This window comes from Strongylocentrotus purpuratus, unplaced genomic scaffold (assembly GCF_000002235.5).
Source record: "Strongylocentrotus purpuratus isolate Spur 01 unplaced genomic scaffold, Spur_5.0 spur5_scaffold_17, whole genome shotgun sequence".
NCBI classification, from domain to species: domain Eukaryota; kingdom Metazoa; phylum Echinodermata; class Echinoidea; order Camarodonta; family Strongylocentrotidae; genus Strongylocentrotus; species Strongylocentrotus purpuratus.
In genome coordinates, this window is record NW_022145602.1 from 14,498,208 (window position 1) to 14,522,466 (window position 24,259).

The 24,259-nt window shown below is 38.3% G+C and overlaps 1 protein-coding gene across 1 annotated transcript; it reads right to left on the reverse strand.

The window, feature by feature from the left end:
- Positions 1–3,758: 3,758 nt before the first annotated feature.
- LOC100890472 (sialidase-4) lies at positions 3,759–23,569 on the reverse strand. The gene is made up of 10 exons (XM_030987779.1): positions 23,525–23,569; positions 15,914–16,182; positions 13,725–13,764; positions 11,284–11,454; positions 10,512–10,647; positions 9,527–9,620; positions 8,209–8,295; positions 7,022–7,164; positions 5,519–5,713; positions 3,759–4,990 (listed from the first exon to the last, which is right to left on the reverse strand). Exons 2-10 carry the CDS (start codon positions 16,146–16,148, stop codon positions 4,631–4,633), a joined length of 1,461 nt encoding a protein of 486 aa, XP_030843639.1. The 5' UTR covers positions 16,149–16,182; positions 23,525–23,569; the 3' UTR covers positions 3,759–4,630.
- Between the last annotated feature and the right edge of the window lie 690 nt (positions 23,570–24,259).

A 24,259-nucleotide genomic window follows, 5' to 3' on the forward strand; every position in this document is an offset into this window, starting at 1 on the left:
ACCCAAAACAAAGAGAGAAAAAACAAGGATCCAAAACTAACCATCAAACAAACAATATTAAAGGATAGTATTGGCAAATATTTCAAGAGTGTTGAAAATTAAACATGAAATGTCTCAAAATCTTCCAGTGATGCGGCTAACAGAATTACCAACTACACTAATAGATGGCAAGTAAAACTCTCCCTTTTTTTTACAGTAAATATACAATCATGTAGTTGTAAAGTTGTTCATTGAATATTGAATCTTTGGTACATTAATACATCAAACATGACATCGCGAAATGTCAAACAATACATGCATATGTACAAGATTCACCACATGTGGTGTTTCCTATGTTTGTTGATTGATGATAGTGATGATAATGATATTGATCATGATGACAACGATGATCAAGACCACGATGATGACAACGATGATCATGACCACGATGATGACAACGATGATCATGACCACAATGATGACAACGATGATCATGACCACGATGATGACAACGATGATCATGACCACGATGATGACAACGATGATCATGACCACGATGATGACAACGATGATCATGACCACGATGATGATAATGATGATCATGAGGACTATGATGACCAAGATGATGACAATTGTGTTGATGGTGACGATGATGATGATGATGATGATGATGATGATGATGATGATGATGATGAAGAAGATGACAATTGTGTTGATGGTGATGATGATGATGATGATGATGACGTTGATGATGATGATGATGAAGAAGATGACTACGTTGGCAACGAAGATGATGATGATGATGATTGTGATGATGATGACGATGAAGATAATGGTGATGATGATTGTGATGATGATGATGATGATTGTGATGATAATGACGATGAAGATAATGATGATGATGACGATGAAGATAATGGTGATGATGATTGTGATGATGATGATGCTAGTGATGACGATGATGATGATGAAAACAATCACATCGATATGATGATCAATATAACAGTCATAATGATGGCGGCGGCATTGATAATGATCTTAATATCAGAGGTTTTGTTAATGTAATCGGATAGAGACATACATGCACTAGCACCATGCATTCATCAGTTGTTCAGATTTCAACTGAAGCCGAAAACTTCCAGTCAGTTAATACAATACTTATGCAATTAAGTACATCTAATTGCCCAAGCATACATGTTTAATACACCCCAAACAAATACTCTGGCTATACTCACAGTTAACAACTAAATTATTTGTACTTCTTGTAAATTTGATATGTTTTTGTGTTTTTCGTATATATATATATATATATATATATTAAGACTGAAAGTTAGATGTTAGCTGTACATATATACTGTACGTTCATCCATGTACATGTATTACCATGTGATATTGACGTTAGTGTTCTAAAATTCAATATGAGCAGATTTGCGACCCGGCCTTGAACTAAATTCCTTCCTTCACACTTTATCTGTTTCCCGACTGTCGCTGAATAATAATAATAATAATAATATTTTAATTTTTATATAGCGCTTAATACGAATGTCTCTAGAGTTTTACAAATATACTATTACCCCGGTCATTGGATTCAGTGCTTGCCCGCACACAACGTGTGCACAAACTCCACTCCCTCGGGAGCATTCCAGCCAGGCATTTCTACAATGTACCATACACTTTACACCAAATTTTCACCAAAGTTTTAACATAGAATTTTAAATCGTACCTTGAAAACAGACCCAACTAATCAGGACTTGCCTATAAGGACCAAACTTTTTGTTTCTCACTAGCAGTGTTTTAAAATTATTACACATGTACGTACAGTATTAAAAGAAGCTATGCGTACAGATAAAGAACACCTGTCTATAAGGAACACATATTTTGTTACTAACTAGCAGTGTTTTAACATTATTACACATGTACGTACAGTATTAAAAGAAGCTATGCGTACAGATAAAGACCACCTGTCTATAAAGATCATGTTTTTTGTTTCCCCAATGCCATGTATCTCATTAAAACATGTATTAAAGGAACCTGTACATAAAGACCACCTTGCCTATAGAGGGCATTTTTCTTGTCTCCCTTGAATCAATTGAGTAGTCTTTATAGACAGGTTTCATGATGAGGTAAGGACTGCTTTCTTTTCTCCCTGGAGTGGCCTTAATACACAGGTTTCACTGTATCAAGAAACATTGCATTAAGATGAAGAATAAGAGTCTAGAATACACTCAACAGTGGCCTGTATTTACAGCGAAGCACAATAAACATAAGGGATTGGAATGAATATAGAGAATGATTCTGGGGGTGTTTCACAAAACTTGTCATCAGTGACAAATGACAGTTTTTGTTATAAGCTACTGAAATCCTTGCTTTTGATTGGTTATTAGCAGATTTGTCACTGATTTTTATCATTTGTCATTGAAAAAAGGCTTTGTGAAACGGATCACTGAATGTAAATCATATTTACATCGATCCACACCACATTACAACAAAATACAAGAACAAAAAGAAGAACAGACAGCATTTGAAACACTTGATTTGGCAATAAGTCACAAAGGAGGATGATACTTAAACCCATAGTTTGAACCTCAATATAACCGTAGTATTAAAGTGCACGTCCTCATTTCCAATGGAAAGACCACACACCGATATGAATTTTATTTAAAGACCATGGTTTAAAGCCATAGTGCACAACCGCTAAATGCCCTCTGGCGCCATCTCGAGTTAGCTGTGGCAGTATGGTCCCGTTACTCGCTGCTTCCCTAGATGTGCTGTTCGTTCTTGCATCGAGTCCTCCGTCTGCAAAGTGGAAATTAGGTCCTGGGTTTATACGCACTGTTGGCAAGTTGACCTTGAGATGGCGCTTTGCAAACTTCATCAGTTCAGTATCGCTTTAAATCTCCTACTCCTTCATGAACTCGGGCCAATTATAAAATTCAACAACACAATAAACAACAATGTTCCAGTACGATACAAAATTTAGATACTGATTAAATAGTTGCAGTCCTGATTATAAAACCAATGACTCTCAATAAATATTCTTTCCCACCTATCTACACGTACATGCTTATAGCAATCAATGATTACCCTCATATATTTCAGCTCATACCTTTTAATACGCACTGACAATGAACAAGAACGCTTCAGGAAATATAGTCTGAAAGTTCACAGAGATAAGTTTTGTCCAATCAGAAGAGAAAAGTATTCCAAAGCTTTGGTCAGACACGGAACGGTAAAAAGCCTCAAAGAAACTGCTGCAGCAAAATAAAAACCATCTCATTAGTAATAGATAGGTTAAGGCTCGTTCAGATATGGTGCTGTAAACGCCCCCAAAACGCTGCCATTTTTCGTGTACGTGTAAATGAACGGTAACTGCGTACAAAAAAGTTTTTTCACTTGGCTCTGCGTTACAAGATACAGAAATGGGAAGTGTATCGCACTTGAGGTACACTGTAACTTAACAAAAATCTGCCACTGTTTTGCATCATCATATCTGAACCAACCTTTAAAGGGATCGTTTAACAATGTTAAATCTGAGATGCACGGCCCTACGTGTTATCAGTGTCTGTGATATGGTGTTATATGGTGTTATATTGAAGCCCTAACAAACATTGCGCTTCAAAATGATTTTTGAGAGACAGGTTTTACCATACTTGTTTTCCCCAATAGACTGTAGAGTTATGAAAACCGTTTGGCAAACTCAAAATTTGATTTCGATTTTCGATCATAAATATCTTGATGATCAGACAGGCATTCGGCTTGTAAAAGTCATGGGGTTCCTGACTGACCTAAAGGTTTATAATTATCATTGCAGCATGAGCTGAATCAAGGATTTTTTAAAAGGATCTAAGACAGAGTTACCGGATCCCTTTAACAGGCCCATTGCTTATCTTAGCTCTTTGTATGACTCATGGCAGAACACTCTAAAGTATCCTCGTCAACATGTTCACAAAGGGTCAGTCATATCTTATAGGACCACCACCACGACAACGACAAGTAAATGAATGGCTAGTTGGATTGAAAAAGTGTAGCGCTGCATACAATGAAGGCCCTGCATTCTTTGTATGTTTCTCATTTAGCTGCAGCACTGTTTTTCAAAAATGTAGATGGTATATTGCACTTAAGTCCAGCCACAATTGCTCCATGCCATTTCCTACACTGACCAAATTCTTAACACTGACCAAGTTCTTAACTTCATCTCTGGACAAAACACAATACCTAATGCCATGTAACACTAAACATAACCCTAACGGTTAACCCTATGCTTTTGATGAAATAAAGGCCAGAGCATTTGTCACAGGACACTTGGTCCTGGGGCAATCGCTCCATGTCAATTTCTTACACTGATCATACTCTGAACTTTATGAACCCTGGACGCAGCACTATACCTAACCATGACCCTAAACCAAACCTAAAACCCAAGTGCAATCCTAAGCCTAACTCTAAACCTTTAAAGAAATAAACCTGGAGCAATTGTCACAGGAGCAAATGTGAGGTCATCGGTTTACCATGTCGAGTGTGGTCTGAGAAGGGAATAAGTACGGCTGCCTGAGTTAAATATACACATCACGTCTAATTGAGTTCATACACTAGAAAACATTCTCATAGAGAACCAAGCTTAAATAAATCTCTACCTACAGAGTATTGAACGAGCTCATACCGCCGGATCAAATTTTAATTTCCCTTTATCCAGTCCACTTAATAGAGATTCTATATTGAACATTTTGAACATCAAAGCGTCATGCGACGTGACGTTCCCCGCTTCAAATAAAACGGCAAAATTTTGCGACCTGAGTCCCGTGACCGGGTTTCGCATCTCAAAGTACGTTAAGTCGGAATATCCGGAGAAATTTGAGAAGACGTTCCACGGGGGACTCCACGACTTGCAGCCGTCTTTGCTGAGGCGTACAGAGAGGCGCTCGCGGAACTTGGGCGAGGCGGGGTTGGAGAAGAGGACCCACGTGTTGGAGTCGGTGACGTAGGGGCGGGGTGCTGGGAACCCTATCATGCTGGCCTGGGATAGGAGAGGAAAGAAAAGAAATGATTGACGATTAACATTTGTTTCTAGGTGCTTTGTTTCTAGGCGCTGTACATATTATTACCCCGGTCGTCGGATTCGGGCTTACCCTTACACAATGTATGCACATTCTCCACTCCCTGGGTAGCATTCCAGCCAATCGCCATTTTACACGCGCCACTTGCTCATCCAACCACATTAAATTTTGCATCCTACCAATTAAGTGATGAAAGAACCATAGGGGCTTACTTATTTTTTACAATTTAAAGCCTGTTTGCACTAGTTTGGCCAGGAGGGATTAGACCTCACTCCGTGGTCACTGACAGGTGTATGACAGGTGGTTGCCTTATCAAATCAGCTCTCAATTAACATAAGACAAAGGGGATCATGGGGGACTAATGGGTACCACTTAGGCATTGTTTGCTATACAGAGGGAGCAAGTAGCTACAAGTAGTACAGTGGGCCTTTAATGCCCTTTTTAGAACTTTTGATATAAAATAGAGTATTCAAAGATAATACGTGTACCTGGCAACCGCCAGCCTTTGATGGTATGACGAAGTTATCATCGGTGAGCTTGTACCCCGGTTCCACGAGCTCCCTGGCTAGACGCCCCGCCCCGAAGGTTTCACCCCCGTTGTCGCTGAAAGAGACGACCCGCGTCAAGTCAGCATGAAGGGTTCTGCCGTTTAAACATACCTGTCCCTTGTCTATTTCTACTGCCTGTGAAGGGAAAGCAGCACCAAGAACAAACAAGAGATTGTTAGCGAAATGATGACCCCAACATAAATATCAGATGAACATATATTTAATAATGCAATTTGAAAATCCATCGCTACTGCTATATAATTCAGCTTTGATTTCGGTGGGCTCTCTTTTTGTCTTGCTAACTTCAGTCCATTTCCAACATCACCCTCCCCCTTTTTAATCTTGCTCTCTCTCTCTCTATTTATCTATATTCCTCTTTTCTTCACTTTCTTCCATTCAGTCGTTAAACTGTCTCCTTTCTTTTCGCCCTTCACTCCCTCCAGGTGTGTACTAAAAGTGGGTGTTTGTGTGTATTTTTCTACTAGTCATGTCCACTCCCTCCCCTCTCTAAAATGTATGTCACACTCTCTCTCTCTCTGTTTCCCTCTTTCTTTCTTTGTCTTTCTGGCTTTGTCTTTCTTTGTCTCTCTCTCTCTCTCTCTCTCCCTCTCTCTGTCTCTCTCTCTCCCTCTTCGATACTCACTGTAGCTTCATTCCCATGTATGGGCCTCCAGAAGGGGTCCACCCCGAAGGGTATCCTGCCCCCTAAGAACCATGCGACTCTCCCTCCATCTCCCTCCCTCCCCCTCCCTCCCTCCCTCTGTCTCCCTCCCTCCCTCTTTGATACTCACTGTAGTCCTGCCCCCTAAGAACCATGCGACTCTCTCTCATTGTCCCTCCCTCCTCCCTCTCCCTCCCTCACTCCCTCCCTCCCTCTCCCTCCCTCCCCCTCCCTCTGTCTTCCTCCTTCCCTCTCGGATACTCACTGTAGCTTCATTCTTATGTATGGGCCTCCGGAAGGGGTCCACCCCAAAGGGTATCCTGCCCCCTAAGAACCACGTCTATCTCATTGTCCCGCTCTCCTCCCTCCCTCCCTCCCTCCCTCCCCCTCCCTCTGTCTCTCTCCCTCCCTCTTTGATACTCACTGTAGCTTCGTTTCCATGTATGGGCCTCCAGAAGGGGTCCACCCCGAAGGGTATCCTGCCCCCTAAGAACCACGTCTCTCTCATTGTCCCTCCCTCCTCCCTCTCCCTCCCTCCCTCCCTCCATCTCCCTCCCTCCCTCTCTCTGTCTTCCTCCTTCCCTCTTTGATACTCACTGTAGCTTCATTCCCATGTATGGGCCTCCAGAAGGGGTCCACTCCAAAGGGTATCCTGCCCCCTAAGAACCATGCGACTCTCTCTCATTGTCCCTCCCTCCTCCCTCTCCCTCCCTCCCTCCCTCCCTCCCTCTCTCCCTCCCTCCCCCTCCCTCTGTCTCCCTCCCTCCCTCTTTGATACTCACTGTAGCTTCATTCCCATGTATGGGCCTCCAGAAGGGGTCCACCCCAAAGGGTATCCTGCCCCCTAAGAACCACGTCTCTCCGTTGTCATCGCTAGCGATCACATTGGCATAGTTGGTGGTGTTGTGAAAATTATCTAGATAATCTGGAAAACAAAAAGATAAGATAACAATGTACCCAGTTATCAATGGCAATAACATAGAACAATCCATCATAAACAGAACCATCAATTGTCAATCACAGAAACAGATTATGGAAAGACAATTATAACATTATTCTAGATTTCTTTGGATAACTTTGCAATTAGACAGTGAATTTTTTTGTATAAATCTTCTTCTTTTTCGTTGTTATACCTTGAATGTTTCTTTCGATTTACTACATACATTTCAGAACATAAAACTAACTAAGAACACAATAAAAAGGGGGAACATAATACATGAGAGCAGGGAACGAGTCCCATGACCCATTTAGCTTTGCATACCTATCAAAGAGGTCCGATAATCATTTTAAAAGCAATAAAATATATAAACATTGCTGTAAGGAAATTTATTATAGGATTAAATAAATAAAATCATCCATACAACCAAATCAATACATATACAGAGTAAACCTATCAGCTAGGTCTGATAACAAATTTAAAAGCAGTAAAATATATAAACATTGCTTTATGGAATTTATTTCAGAATGAAATTGAATTAGATCATCCATACAGACAAAAATCCATGCACATGTATATATTTCCACTGGTCCTGAAATTGCAATTTCTAAAATTGAATACAAATAGCTGCCTTTCAAAACATATACTGTGCCATCGCCTTGCATGTGCACTGTTGCACATAAATGGAACAATTTTTCTTATCTTTTTGAATGAAGTGATTGTGAGAATGTGGTTTATTCATGCTAGATGAAAACTTTACAGATCAATGTAAAGAGTGAAGGCTATTGATGAGTTAAGTTCTGCAAAGATATGAATTATAGAATCAAGAATAAATCATATTCTCACAATCACTTCATTAAAAGAGATAAGACACATCGCATCATGAAAAAGGGGTAAGAACATATTAATCTAATTTTATGGGTAATAGTGCATAGCCCTCTTGAGGACAATTTTCCATTTTGCTTTGATGCATTTCCATTTACAGAAATTTTTCATTGCAATAGGTGTTCCTTGCCTTCCAGCCCGACTTACGTAATAACGGTCCAACCTCATCTTTCACAAAATAATTTCCAGCCACTAAAAGCCTTCCTGATTTCAGCTGAATACCATGTCCAGGTCCTAATGGAGAAAGAAAATGTAAATATGTGTTATTTATATGAGGCTTCCAAGTGGTACAATAAATCAGTGTATTCAATATCTTTAGCGCAGTACCTGGATGACTGACCAATATTGTTTTTTGTATTGCTCAGTCATCCGGGAACTTCAACTATCGATATCAATATCATGGAGATATCACGCGAAAATAAAGCCATATTTACCAAGGTCAATCAAATTTTGTTATTTCCCTAGTCAGACTAATATAGATAATAATAATAATATAGTATGGCTTTGTTTTCGTGTGATACAAGAAAATATTGTCATAGCTCGAGTAATACATTCTTGTATTTAACTCAAAGCCATCCAATATTATAGTATTTTGGTAATTTGTTCCTAGTCTTCCTGCATTCCGTCTCTCCCCATTAATCTGGTCATCCCTCTCTCTCCCTCTCTCTCTCTCTCTCCCTCTCCCTCTCACCCACTTACTCTTTCTCTGTCTCTTTCTCTCTCACTTCTTCTCTTCTTATATTCTTTCTACACCAGTGAGTTTTTTGCCTTATGTTAGTCTTCCAGATGTTATCCACAAAAAAGAAGTCTTCATATATTTGGTTGTCTCTGTCCCTCACCATCTTGGAGTTTCAATTTCCCCTTTTCTGTCTCTTTGTCTCTCTCTCTTTGCGATCTCCTCATTACACAATAAAATCATATTTTACATCTTTGTCTCTCTCTCTCTCTCTCTCTCTCTCTCTCTCTCTCAGCATCTCGCTGCATCTCTCTTCCTTTCTGCCTCTCTCTCTCTCTCTCTCTCTCTCTCTCTATATATATGTCTATCTCTCTGCCTCTCCCTTTACCCTGCTATTGCAGTCCTGTTTGTATCACACTCACTGCCACTATTTCTTCTTCCCCTTCTTTCTCTTTTATACCTATTTCCCTATTTCTTTATCCCTCTCTCAGAGTCTCTCTTGTCATTCCCCTTTTCTCTCTCTCTCTATTTCTCGCTCTCTCTCTGTCTTTGTATCTCTCTTTCTCTCCCTATTTCTATCCCCCTCTCTCTCCCTCACTAGTTCATCTTTATCTCTCTCTGTATCTGTCTGTCTGTCTCTTTGTCTATCTCTGTATCTCTGTATCTCTCTGACTCTCTCTCTCTCTCTCTCCATCCCTCCCTCTCTATTTCTTTCTGTATCTCTTTCTCTCTCTCTATCTTTCTCCCTGTCTGTATCTTTCTCCCTCCCTCTCTCTGTCTACTGCTCACCTGGTGCATAGAGAGCAGGGGGAGGTCTCATTTGTCCCAGTGTTGAAGCAGTGATATCTTTGGCTATCGTCCACGTCTCTCCATTATCAAAACTCTGCCAAAAAAAAGGGGATAAAATTAATAAGAAGAGAAAGCAAGTCACCAAACTATAAGATTGGTTGGTTTTACTCAACTGCTATTAGAAAGCAAGAAAGCATGCGTATGCTTGTAAGTAAGCAACCGGGGGACCAAGGGCTGTAAGTCCTCTCCTAGGGTTTTGGTAATGACGATTAATGCCTTACTAAAGAACACTAGCACAATGACTTGGTTTAGGACAAGACCACTGCTCAAAGATATAGGATGAGGTGAGGAGGTGCAAATTTTTTTCTGGGTTAGGTTAAGGGCGGGAGTTAGGACTAGATATTGTGATGGGAAGCTGTTTGAATTTATGAATTTGATTAAAGTAATAAATGGACCACGGAGTGATTGATGTAAGAGTATCTGCCATAAGACCTTTATCCACTCTGCGGCGTTTCACAAAGATCCTAAGTTGGACTTAAACATTATGGAGAGCCATTTGAAGCCTTAAAATAAAACACATTCAAAGCAAATATTGAAGTACTAAATACTTTTCATAAATTTCACATCAAGAACATGAAATCTCCTTGATAATAGAAAATATGAATGATTTGATTCAATTTTTTACGCCTTAAAAAAAAACTTTTACAAATTATTTTCAAAGATGCTAATGGCTTTCCATAATTGTTGAGTCCAACTTGGAGATAACTTAAACCCTATGGATATTTGTGATAACAGGGAAAAAATACACAGGGGCTCTGGGCAAATTAGCCCCCAAAATGCCCAAAAGAGCCCCCAAAAGTCATAAAAGAGCCAAACAAAATTTGCATAGAATTCAATGCAAAACAAATTAAAGAGTGTTATTTTGATGCAAGCAAGCTTGAAAAGTAGCCCCTCAAATTGTTTAAATATATATTTTTTAGCTCACCCTAGAAACCATGAGGTATTGGTTGTAGACGCCATCTCGGACCAGCTTCCATTGGCTGACCCAGGCGGGGATCAGCTGGTACACCAGCAGAATCACGTCTAGGACTTTGTCCACGATCGGCACTGGGTTCATGGCCCTGTCAAAAGGGAAACAGCAGCAAGGAAACAATTGAAAGGAAACTGAGGAATCTAGAGGTCGCTAGAGGTCGCCGTGTTGGAGGATGTGAATGAAGTGGGTCTTAATGCGCAGAGGTCATGGACACATTTGTCCTAGTGTGTGCATTTTCTTACAATGTTTTAAATAGTATTTAACACTTTACACTTCTCATCATTAATACAAATAGGGATCATACACAAAATTTATTTCATAATTTTGCCATTTTAAGCAGTCTGGTAAATTTTACCTCGTGCAACCAGGGAGAAGGGAAGCAAAAATTGGGGCTCTATGTACATTAAAAAAATATTTTTAAGTGATTACCGCAAATATACATGTACCAGTAATTACCATTAAAGTTATTCGTACATAACACTTTAAAAATTATTCAAAGTTTTAATATATGGTGATTACAAATGTTTTATCAAACGAATATCTACCTGGCTATGGTTGCATTCATCGAATTGGCAACAAATATAACCTCGTTCGGTGCATTTTCCTCTCTCACTTTACAGACATGAAATGCTTATATATGACATCATTAACTAAATCATTATTAGGCTGTGCATTTATAATGTCTCGAAATCATCAATGACAACAAAATTCATTCTTATTTTACCTGTAACCATGCCGCGATGCAACGACCTGTAACTGTCCCCATTCGACTTTCCAATCTGTTCTCTTCCCTCTCCGTAAGACGATGTGGATATTACCGATGTCGTGGCTCGTGTCTTTACGGGCTTCGCAGAATGCGAGGAACATGTTTTTGTGGTGGACAATGGCAGGTATTCTGAACGTGTTTGGAAAGGCAAGAAAAATGTGAGATGTTTAAATTGTTTAGTGTCAAATTTGTTGACAGAGACAAGACAGCAGTATTTATATTCTGGGTTTAGTATCAAAATATAGCACTTTACACATCAATACATCAGCAATGTCTCTCTAAGTGCTTTACAGATAATTACCGCGGTCATCAGATTCAGGCTTGCACAAACTCATTGAATGCACATTCTCCACTCCCTGGGGACCATTCCAGCCACCTTGGATTTTAAAGACACTCTCTTTTGGTGAAATATCAGCGTGTTTCTATTAGTTATACTGAATTTATCCGGTTAAAGACAATAGCGTATAATGCCAGGGAAGGGCAGTTTCTATCTATGCGCATTATCCAATTACGCGGGTTAAAAGGCCATGAATAAAAGTTCATCGAACTCTGGCTAAGGTCACTGCAATGTATTGTGGGACTGCTAGGTCAACCTGAGATTGTAGTGTCGCGCACGTCGGGGTAAAATATTCTGATCACGTGATCACTCCTATTTCCGGTTTCTCTCCACTATGTGCACTCAACCGGAATGGGGTTAGCTTCTACTTACATTATCCAGTTATCTTCCCCTACATTATCCTTTTAAAAGAAGGATAATTTTGCCGGTCAACGCGTCACAACTCTCACTGCCATTATCTTGATAATGGCGGAGAAAGTCAGTTTCTATAAGAAAAAATGTATCCCTAATCAGCCATTAACCGGATAATGGCTTCTAATAGAAACACGCTGAATGACAGGTTTTCTATACGTGTTTGGAAACATAAGGAAACGTGAGATATTTCAATTGTTTAGCATCAAATTCTTTGTCGCAGACGAGAAGCAATAAAGTAGAGAACACGCACTTGCAAGAGTGGAATCGCAAATGCATACTAGGACTCTAAAAACCTTTGATTAATTACAAATACAGAACAGGGACATGTACCTTTAATTGCAAAAGTTCTGAATAAAACTAAATATTATTACTATTTGTGATATTCCTTCTTTCAGGTAATATGTACACTAAAATGTGTTGTGAGACCTGGCTATAGAAACAGCCTGTAGTCATTTCGCTTTTGTCCTTTTAGTGCTCTGTTTTTCTATGATATCTTTCTTTTTTCTTTTCATTCCATATGCTAAAAATTGGGGAAAACAAATTAGCACAATAAACAGACCAATGCAAACATTTTTCATAGAAAATATGTAGTAAGGGCTGGATAATGGCAATGGTTTTACGATGAATTGAAGATGATTCTCATTTTCTCTACCAACCCTGATCTCGCTGTGATATGTATTCGTTCTTTTTCATGCCCAATTAGGGTGCCAACCACAGACAGATGGAGCACAAAAGCCACGCTACAAAAGATCCTTAACCCATCGACCACCGAATACTGTCATTCCCAATAGCCTTTGTACAGGAGTACCAGGTTCCAGAAGGCAGTGGGTTCCAATTTCATTATATTTACACAACCTGGAAAACATAGGATTATTTATTCATGCAGTGTAAATAAACGATAAAGAAATCTGAACTAACAGGGCATGCTCATGATGGAAAGAAAAGACGTTCACATTCATTCCATTCAATGAATAAACAATACAAACATGTACCATATATTCCTTCTTATTTCAAGAAAACTCATGGAATTTTTTTTTTATTTTTAAACATCACTTTATTGTTCAAACTTGCACAACAAAGGAGAAGATACAATAGCCCAGGACATGCATACAGTGTATAATGTTTTATATAACATCAACAAAACAAAAATTAACTAATTTTACAACATAGCGAAGACTGTGGAGTTATGGATATTCCTAGCTGTAGATGAAATTCATGTAAGAGGAGCTAAATATTGAAATTTCATTTGATATATCAACTTAATAAATACGAAGCATACATAATGAGAATTACAAGAGTTTCATTTGAGTTAATGTTTAATACAAAGAGGATTCTGTCAGTGCCAAGCAATGCAAAGAGGCGAGCAATAGAAAGAAAAAATAAGATTGGTTACAAGGTGTATTAACCAATTTGTGTGTGTGAGTAATTAGTCCCTTACATGTACATACTGGAAATGCGCAGGGGAATTTTGATTTCCCATTTATTGGCATTCTTTGAGTAATAGTATTAGTTTATATGGAATATATATATATGTTTTGCTGAATTATTCAATAATTTAAGAAGCATGCATTTCTTCAGAAAAAGAAATGACACTTGTGGGAAATATAAGTGTTAATCTTTGCAAAATCTGATGAATAAATTCACTTACCTTGATGTGTTATATTTGCCCATTCCAGACTTGAATATGACTGTATATAAAGAATTTAAACAAATGTAAAAAAAAACACATAAATTTATGTTTGAAAATCATCAACAAAATAATGAAAATGTACAGTACACATGTTATTGTTAAAATCAAAATGATATAACCGTACAATTAAAATGACACACTAGGTGTAACATTGTATATCTAGGAAACCCTTTTCGTTATTCATCTTGCAATTTTACAACAAGATACATGTACAGTAACTCATATGAATAGGATTATTTTCATGTCATAAACATTCTAGGCAGCTGGAATATTTCCAATTGCTTCTTTTCATTCAGAATTCATGATGTTTTGTGTTTTTTAAGAAGTTGATTTTGTTGAAGAGTCAAAATTCAGATAAGAGTCTGACCTTGCAGACTACATGGATTTTCAAGGACTTGAAACTAAAGACACATTTTGTTGACTTAGCACTTTCCATGACACTTTGTACATTGCACTTAAAATATCATCGAGAGGTAATCCAAAACATGGCGCAGCATTAGCAAACATTCAAAATCATAATTAGCACATGAGCATTTGTAGCTTCATTCCCTCTGATTTCGATTAAGTGTAAGCTGAACATAAACTTTGCTTCATAAAGACCCATCACCTCAATTCATAACAACACGAACATTTCATTGTCTACGTGTACACTATGTTTGATATTGATTCATATTTCAATTGAAACTGTACGGTAGGTACATGTATGTATATGGATGTGGAATATCAAATTCGTTACAATAATAATTTTCTGAGATCACGCACAATGTGATATACTGTCTTCATCTGATTCTAAAGGACTTTGGATATTATTACTCAAGAGTCGATTAGCTCAGGCAACCATAGCCTAGGGCATCAGGAAATAGACCATTTTCGTAATGTAATAACATTTAATGCACAAATCATTGTATTCATTGCTGCTAGGTAGAGCAAATATTATGGCTTGTCCAACCTAATATTATGTTAGTACATACATGAACAATGCATAAGATTGGTGCATCAAATGTGAGTTAACATAACAAAAATGGCCTATTCAATGTCCTCCGCACTTCATGTCTTCATTCGTTTCCAAAGGACTTTGGACATTATTACCCAAGAAATAGAAAGCTCGGGTCAGTGAATTCAAAGAATATCAAACAATCAGGTGCTGACTACATGAATAAACTACACCTAATGTATGTCCAGTGTCATAATGTACATTGCACCCACCCCCCCCCCCCTCCCCTTGATCCAAAACAAAATGGCATTGGACAACATTCCTCCCTTTTTGAGTAAGAAAATTCGATGAAAATACAGTGTAGGGGTAAAATTGGAAAAAAATCAAGAAAAAAAATCAAGAAATAAAATAAATCACAAAACCAATTAAATCTTAAATCAGATAATTACCAGGCCTGACTGTATAAGACCACAACACCGAGCTATGACCAAGGCCGTAACCATGTAATTATAATCACAATACATCTGGCGTACATTTTACAACCTTGGATCGTTTGGTTGCACATTCAGACAATTGTGCATCTTATCGATCGATCGATCGAGGCAAAGCGAGCTAACCAACATTTTAGTCACAAATGAGATGTATTAACAAATTTGGTCGTTGAATCTTCCAATACTAAATTGACACTATAATGAGGAATGTATTTCAACATTTAGTCTATCTATTTCCTTCATTATAGGAATTGCATAGATTTTAACATTTGAGCGAGGCCTGCGGTTGCACCATGTATTCTTTTGACAGCTAGGATTAGAATACCTGGGACCCGTTTCACAAAGCCTTTTTGCAATGACGAATGACAAAAATCAGTGACAAATCTGAAAAATCAGATGACCGATCAGAAGCAAGGATTGCAGTAGCTTATAACAAAAACTGTCATTTGTCACTAATTAGGCCTAAAAAAAAAAAGATGTTGTACTGCCCTTTAGGTGCCAAAACATGTGTCAGTCAGTCGGTCAGAATTTTTTTTTTTTTTTCTAATTTAAAAAAAAAAAATTCTCCCTCAGTTTCTAATGCTTTAATATTTTTTCTCTCTAAAAACGGTAAAGAAAAAAAATTATTCAGATTTCAAGATTATTGGGTCGGTCGCAAAGGGCAATACAACTTCATTTTGTTTTAAAGGCCTTATGACAACGACCATTTTTATGCATCCTACCTTCTGGTTCTGTGTCCTGCGGCGTCATCGTCGCAAACATATCCTTTGGCCGGACGATCTGTTCCTCGATGACCACGTCCATGGGGCCCTGCATCTGGCGGACGACGATGACCACCATCATGACGCTCCCGAGGATGACCAGGAGCTGGGTGCTGATGCACGCCCGTATGTCCCTCAGGACAGCCTTTCGTACCCCCACCAACATGGCTCGAAGCAGCGCCCTCAGAAAACGCATGGGACCAGACGGCCTGCCTCAAAACCCACTAGGCCTAGAGTAAAGAAATGATTAGATGTTAAGAAAAAATTAGTAACACAACAATAAAATAGCCCTTATTACTGATAAAGACCTACATGTACATGTCACGCAGAACAGCCTTCCATACCCCAACCAACATGGCTCGAAGCAGCGCCCTCAGAAAACGCATGGGACCAGACGGCCTGCCTCAAAACCCACTAGGCCTAGAGGTTAACAACAGAAAATTAAAGACAAAAACATTAATAACACAACTGTTGTGCAATACATGGCCCACACGCAGCCGAGAAGCCGGCACAAAATGGCATTGCAAATACCTGGCAACAGGGCTCCAAGCAGCATCCTTGAAGCAATCATTAATTCAACCATAATGGGCCATTTTCGTAGTGAAATCAAATTCAATGAACAAATCATTGTTGAGTGCCTCGTTACAAAGTATTTTATTATGTCACGCAAAATTGTATTTTCTACCTCTGGGTCGATAAAGACAACTAAAGTGTACATCATTTGAATTGAGTTACAGCGTCTAAATCTAGGTATGAACATACACCACACCAAGGATTGACGTACACCTGTTTGTGTAAAACACCTCTTGAAAGAATGTCGAGATGGGAGAGAGTGGGAAATATATGTATACGTGCAGCTGACAAGTTTCACACATCAGTGCAAACAACCGTTTATGAGGAACCAAAGTTCAGGGTTAGCTTACAGCTCTAATGAACAAATACCCTGGAGTAAATAAAGCTTCCCTTCTTCTACACAGGGAAGGGAATCTGACTGGTAAAAGTTAAGTCAGAGATCAATTAAAAAATCAACTTTTGCTCGTATTGGGGGAAGGGGCAGGGTCACCCCCCCCCCCTTCTTGAAAGGGAGGGGGTAGGGAGCCAGGCAGAGACAAAGAAAAGGAGACAGGGAAGGTAGCATAAAAAGGAGATGTCATGGCCACTTTCTACACCCCAACCCATCCCTCCTCCCAGAAGGGGAGGGGGGGGGGGTATTTGGAGACAGACAGAGAGAAATAAAGGGAAGGGGACATGAAAAGGAGATGGTATGACACCCCCCCCCCTCCCCCCCCCCCCCCCCCCCCCCCCCCCCCCCCCCCCCCCCCCACCCAATAGAAGGGGAAAGAAAGATAGGGAGCCAGACACAAAGAAAGGGAGAGAGGGAAGGGGGCATGAAAAAGAGATATGACCCCTTTCCATACCCCCCCCCCCTTCTCTGTGGCTCTTCTTGCATTTTATCAATGTACTGTTGTATGAACATGTGAAAAAGCCTGGAGTACCCCCCCCCCCTTGACATCAACACACCTTGAATGGCTACATTATGTTCATTTGAAAATGTTTACAGTATACCCCATGCTGAAGTACACTACCGTAAATATCCATGTATAAGGCGCACCCCTATTTTGAAGCCAAAAAATTAAAACAATTAAAAAATAAAATTAAAAATCTTTTTTTTTCTTTCTTTTTGCCAAAACGAACACACGCGGAGAAGGACTTTCATTTAACATCGAGGTGCAGTTCAAGGCGACGATTTGTGCTTGTGAACTTGTCAGAAATAAAAGTAATAATGTCGTTTTTAGAAGAATGTGTAAGATCATTAAATATGTAAAATAAAAAAACAGTAGAGTACCTAGGATAAAACCTTGTGGTATGCCAAAGCAAAATTGGAGGAATTATTATTATAGACTACATATTGAGATCTATTAGAAAGATTACTTTCAAACCAAGATGACAGACAAATTTGAGTGTTGTTCTAATTTCCGAGTGGTGAGTCAACACACCGATTACTGAGCTGGGAGACATTGCCAGGCATGGCGCCATAAATCAAAACTTTTTTTTTTTTTACCTGTGTTTAAGACGCACCCCCAACTTTCAATTTTTTTCAGCGGCAAAAAAGTGCGCCTTATACACGGAGATTTACGGTACGAAATAGAAGTGATAAATAAATAGGGTTGAAAAAAATCAACAACAAAAAACATAAACATGTACATGTAGACCAGGTACTCTACCAGTATACAAATTTATTTTAAAAACTTTACCATCAAAAAGTAAGAATATGAACATATCTGTACATGTACTACATGTACACTGTTGCCAATAATGTGGGAATAATTTTTTTCAATTATTTTCAGGAAACGATTGCACAATATGGTAAGTATTTGACATATTCTCATAACTCTCTGAATCTTTAGATTGATCAATATTATGATCTAAAAACATACTGCATATAAACTTTATCTATCAAGAGTAGACCATATTGTCACAATCATTTGTAAAAATATGTTAAAGAAAATTTGATTAATTTTGTGGGCAACAGCAATACAGCATACATACCAGTACGTATATGCAGGGACTTGGGATAAGTGTATCCCAAGTCCCTGGTATATGTATACAAATAATACACAGCAGTGAAGGCATTGGTAAGAATTATCCACACAAGGTACTTTTTGGACAGTCTAACACGCCCGAGGCGGCAGCCAAGGGTGTTTGGACTGTTTTGAAGGTACAGAATGTGGGTAATTTTACTAATGCCCAAACAAAATGATGTGTATTATTTGTTTTTATAAGATTATGTTGTTGTTTTTTTTAATAAAATGATGTTTTATAACATAATTTTACTAATGACCGGTCATTATCCAAATTACGCATTAGGCAAAATCAATGCCTGGTCATGTGAACGCTTTCAACCAATCATTTGTTTAGGATCCACGTCGTCATCTTTAATGCATTATATCTCCTACATGTAGACTGCAGACAAATCACAGTATGCAATGCAGATTTGACTGCAATTATATCTACATCTTCTCCTTGAATACAAAGTCCATCATGAGATTTACATTTATGATTGGTATGTAGAGGGCAATTCCTGACCAGTGACTCATTGTGGCTCTATTTACACTACCGATATCTGTATGAAATCATTCTTTACTATTATATGCCCCATACATGTACATTCATGTACAATCATAAATTCAAGTGTGACCCAATTCACACTACAGGGCCCGTTGCATACAACTTATCAATTGATGCTCAACAGCCAATCAAAATCAAGTTTTCCATGGTAGTTACATGTACATACGTGTAACTTTGATGGCAAAGTTACCATAAATGGTAAGTTTAGTGCAGGGCAGGTCCAAGCTATTTGGATTGTGACGTACGGGACATTCAGAGACTTTAAACAAGAAATAACAATGGATGAAATTATTTATATGCCTATCTTTTGGTATGAGTCTGTGGCTATTATGGGCTAGTTCATTTGTGGAAAGTTTTAGTTCTGACCAATTCATAAATTAATGTTTAATGTAATTAATGGGCTGCGTGACGTACGTTACCAGAGAATTTCAGACTTTTTCATAAATAAGTTCATCATTTAAAAGTTCTCTGAATTTAAGTTATGAGATTTTATGGTAATGATATCTTAATTCATTATGGAACCAAGCATTAATCACAACTATTACCATATTTTTCTGACCTTTCGTTGTTATGTAATATACATGTACCAAAACAGAAATGTGTGTATGTGACGTACGGGACAACTTTTCCCAATGGGAAAATACATTGAAATGAAGAATTTTCGTCAAAATTTGTTAAATGTGAACAATTGTGACTTAAATCAGTGACAATTAGAGTGTTTTAGAACCCAATTAGATCCTCTGACCATCACTTAATATTATCTGTGTTAATTTATGAGGTAAATCAATACAAATATTGCTTTAATAAAGAAAACAAATTGAATTACATTCATATACACTATATTAACATTTTTATTCCATTTACCCATCTATCATGTGCAGTCATGCTTCTTTTCTCATTTCTTTCATCCAATCCATATTGCTCAATGTTTTTAAATAATAATTAATGAAGATGAACTTAAACTTGAAAACTTTTATGTAAACTTGTTTGAAACACAGGGGCACACTCGGCACATCATATTTTGTCAAAGAACATTTCTTATGCTCTAAGTGTTTGTGAATAAAGATACATTACAAACATGAACTCTTTTCTTCATAGCTTGTTTGAATTTATACTTGATAGTAATATCATAGAATTTTGAAAGAATTCAAAGATAATGCTGAACATATTGTCTTTTTTTATCTTTTCATTACAGATTAGAACATGTACATGTATATGTTGCTGTCATATATTCAAGAATTTTAATGTAGATGAACTCTGTGACAAATTCGTGATGAGATTGGAGACAAGGAGAAAGATTTTCGGACACTACTATGACTTATAAGATAGTTCACTAGCTGTTATGTTGTTTCCGTTCACCCTTTTTAAAATTCACGTCATTGTATCTTTATTTGTGTTTTTTTTCCACTCATTTTATTTCCTGATATTTCCTAAAACATTTTTCATTTTTGGAGAAAGATTATTATGTCACAACTTATTTTTGTTTTATTGAAAAGCTGATGTAGGCCTATGTCACTGGCGTACTGGTGGGGGGGGGGGGGGGGGGGGGGGCTTGGGGGGCGCTAGCCCCCACCCCCAAATAAAATTCAACCATGACTTATTTTCAATTTCATACAAGTGATTTTTACATGTTTGTGATATCACATGATTTTCAACAAAATTCGCGTTTCTCCATTTCTGTTGCAAACTGACACATTCCAAAATAGCCAGGAAGAGCATATATTTTGTATAGTTACTGATGGGCCTAATTAGTGGCCGTTAACACTAACAGAAGTATACAATTCCTTTCCAGAAGCTATTGCGACAAGCACTGCCAGGAGATAACATGCTATCCACCACTCGGGCTGTGCATGCAAAGATTTGCGAATGAACGTTCCATACGTACATCATGTGGGGAAACTGAATTCAGACAAGGATTAATATAGAAAACAATACAACGAATCGTCTTCTTTCTCTAATAATTTAGTGAAATAGCAAAGCTTCTGCGCGGGAGGGGGGGGGGCAACTGAATTCAGACTAGGATTAAGAGTTATAATTAAATGAAACGTCAAAGTACACCGAATCGTCTTTTTTTTCTAATAATTTGATGAAACGTGAAAGCTTCTGCGCGGGCAAAAATGAATTCAGACAAGGATTAAGAGTAATAATTATTTGAAACGTCAAAGCTTCCCCGCTTCACGCGGGAGGGGGGGGGGGGAACTGAATTCAGACAAGGATTAAGAGTCGAGAACGGTACAATGAATCGTCTTCTTACTCTAATGTTTAAATGAAACGTCACATAGCTTCTGCGCTTTGCGCGGCAGGGGCGAAACAAGAATTCAGAGTCGAGAATGGTACAACGGATCGTCTTCTTTCTCTAATAATTTAATGAAACATCAAAGCTTCAGGGGGGGGGGGGGGACTGAATTCAGACAAGAATTAAGAGTCGAGAATGGTACATCAAATCGTCTTCTTTCTTTAATAATCTAATGAAACGTCAGTAGGGGAACTTGATTCAAACAAGGATTAAGAGTCGAGAACGTTCCAACAAATCTTTTTTTTCTCTATTAATTTAATGAAACGTCAGAGCTTCTGCGCTTCGAAGGGGAGGGGGGAAACTCCCTCTCCCTGCACCCAACCCCCTAGGGAGCACGCTCTGTAAGTGATACGCGTGCTCAATACCGCCCCCCCCCCTAAAATGAAACCCTGGCTACGCGCTTGAGGGATAATTAGTTCAAGTCGCAAGGAATATGTTGATGTTCTTTTTTTTTCGCTAGCCCCAAGGGATCACGTAGGATTTAAGTTAGAAAATACCCTTCCCCCACTTTTTGCATATAGCCTAATGCATTAGAATGCAGCTGTTGAGCAAAAAATGATAATGCCAAATAAAAAAAAAAAAAATGTTTAGCGTCCTGTTTTTTCGAAAAATAGGAAGAAGGAGGCCCTTTTTTTTTTTTTTTTCTTTAAAAATGGCCACTCAAAATGGCCCGCTCGGTACATTTTCCCTGACAGTCGGGCTATTTTACAAGATGGCCGCCGACATTTTTTTTTTTTTTTTTTATAAATCAGAAATAGACCCATTTTAGCAGTGTTTTTCATGTTTTTTTCTTTTAAAAAAAAAAAAATCAAAAAAAAATTCAAAAAAAAAAAAAAAAATAGGAGACGGCCCCCAAAAAGGAAGCAGGCGGGGACGCTAGACATGTATATTTTTTTACATATTTTTTTACACTTTTTTGTCCATTCTAAACAAAATGCTATGAATATTGCAGAGTTTTTGAGGGGCTGTATCTTTTGATAGAAACATCGGTGAGTCTTGAAATTTGAATTCTACAAAAATGGTGAAAAAACGATCCCAAATTGAAAATTGAAAAATCGTTCAGACACCCTACCTCTTGGCACACATAGGAGCATCACTATCCTGGCTGTGTACTAGTAAAAGCTGTGCTTTTGATTCTCAACATTTCAAACACCACTGTACAAAACTCAACTGATTTCACTCAAAATCGGTACTTAAGTGACAATTGATGACACCTAAATAGCAGTAAAATACATTTTTTTTTAACTAATACTGATGTTAAAAAGAATAATTTAAAAATTCAAATTGTAAGTCTAGTGTCAAACTTTGCTTACAGCTGCATCGACATGACTGTGTACAGTCTATGCAATAGACTACGATCGAAATCGCTGAATATGCACGAGGTTGAGAAGGCTCTGTTTGTTCGAGTCGTGCATATTCAGCGATTTCAAGCGATCGGCGCTCGATAGCATGAATATTCATATTTTCTTCGCCACTGCCGCGCATGCGTACCTTCTCATCGCTATTTTGAATCAACGCTGCGACATGGAAGAATCGTTGGTGTAGTACCCCGAATTAACCCTTTTTTCCCATCGAAGACTTCTTCAAATTATACATTCAAGTGATTGGAGTTGAGCCCTGAGGAGTCGTGCACCCTATGATGTAAAAATTGTAAGTACTCCCTTTGCAGATTTAACGATAATATCACCCAATCGGCTGTTTTTACTAGCCCCCACGAGAAACCAACAAAACCACCCGAAGCTCCGACGCCTGCGGCGCCGGTGTTGGAGCTTCCCGGAGTTAGACTAGACCTAACGTTAGATCTACATGTATGCTTTGCTGGTGTGCCTCTTGGTTGCTTTGATCCGTTGCCTAAAATATTTTGGCACCTATCATCCACGGCTACAAATCTACACCCTTGGACCCATGCATTGTAGACTCTATTTGTAAATTGTAGAAGTGACGATTTGAAAATATTGATTTAAATTTAGCAGACGAGAACATTAACACGCGGGACTACACAATACACATCAACACACGATCAGACAACACCTTACGGTTTTTACAAATTTAACGAGCAACATATCAAAAATAAATGCATTAATTTTAAACAAACAATCAACACGAGCCATAGATTTAGAAAAAATCTACGGATATTCAGGACTTACAATGATCAAATGAGGTAGCAATCAGACAATTCTTGTCCATCAGTGTCAGTGTCAGTTTTGAGACGTCATTTTTAAGTTATTTATACAATACTGCCATCTTTCGGTTGAGACATTACAGTTTTGGTAGATACGCATTGTTATACTGCATATTCAGTGTAATTATTTTCAGTTTTTATTAAAAAGCAGTGTAAATTGTACTTTATACTCACATAATGCCTACATAATCTATACCAATAATCATATCTTCCTCACATTTTGTTACTGAAAAATTCAAAAACTAAAAAGACAGAGAACAAAAACAACTCATCATCATGCATATCCATTATCTTATTCATCTTCATCATCGTCTCCAATATCTCGGCATCATCATCATCACTATGATAATCACAAAAAATACGCGATAGATCAATGGTGAGGACTGAGGACATTACAATACTCCCTTCCTTGGAACAAAAAAGAATAATAAGGACGTGTCCTCGGTTTATTTCATAATATGCCTGACATCAGTGACGTAACGAGGCCAGTCTAGATTGAGAGGTATAGAGGGGGAGCTGGGGGTGGAGGGAGAATGGAAGGAGGGAGGGAGGAGAGGGAGGGAGGGGAGTAAGAGAAAAATGGAGGGGGAAGGAAGGAAGGAGGGAGGAGAAGAGAGGGAAGAGGAAGAGTGGAAGTGAAGGGAGGGAGCATCCGCTTTTAATATGTGGATGGAATGTAATTTAAAAAGAATATAGATAA

Bases quoted from the DNA above. Each gene is read 5' to 3' on its own strand.
- LOC100890472 (XM_030987779.1), bottom strand. From the start codon at position 16,148: ATGCGTTTTCTGAGGGCGCTGCTTCGAGCCATGTTGGTGGGGGTACGA. The intron at 10,648-11,283 runs GTAAAATAAGAA...CCCTTTTGACAG, and splicing joins GCATCGCGGCATGGTTACAG to GGCCATGAACCCAGTGCCGA. The intron at 5,714-7,021 runs GTGAGTATCAAA...TTCCCTTCACAG, and splicing joins TACATGGGAATGAAGCTACA to GCAGTAGAAATAGACAAGGG.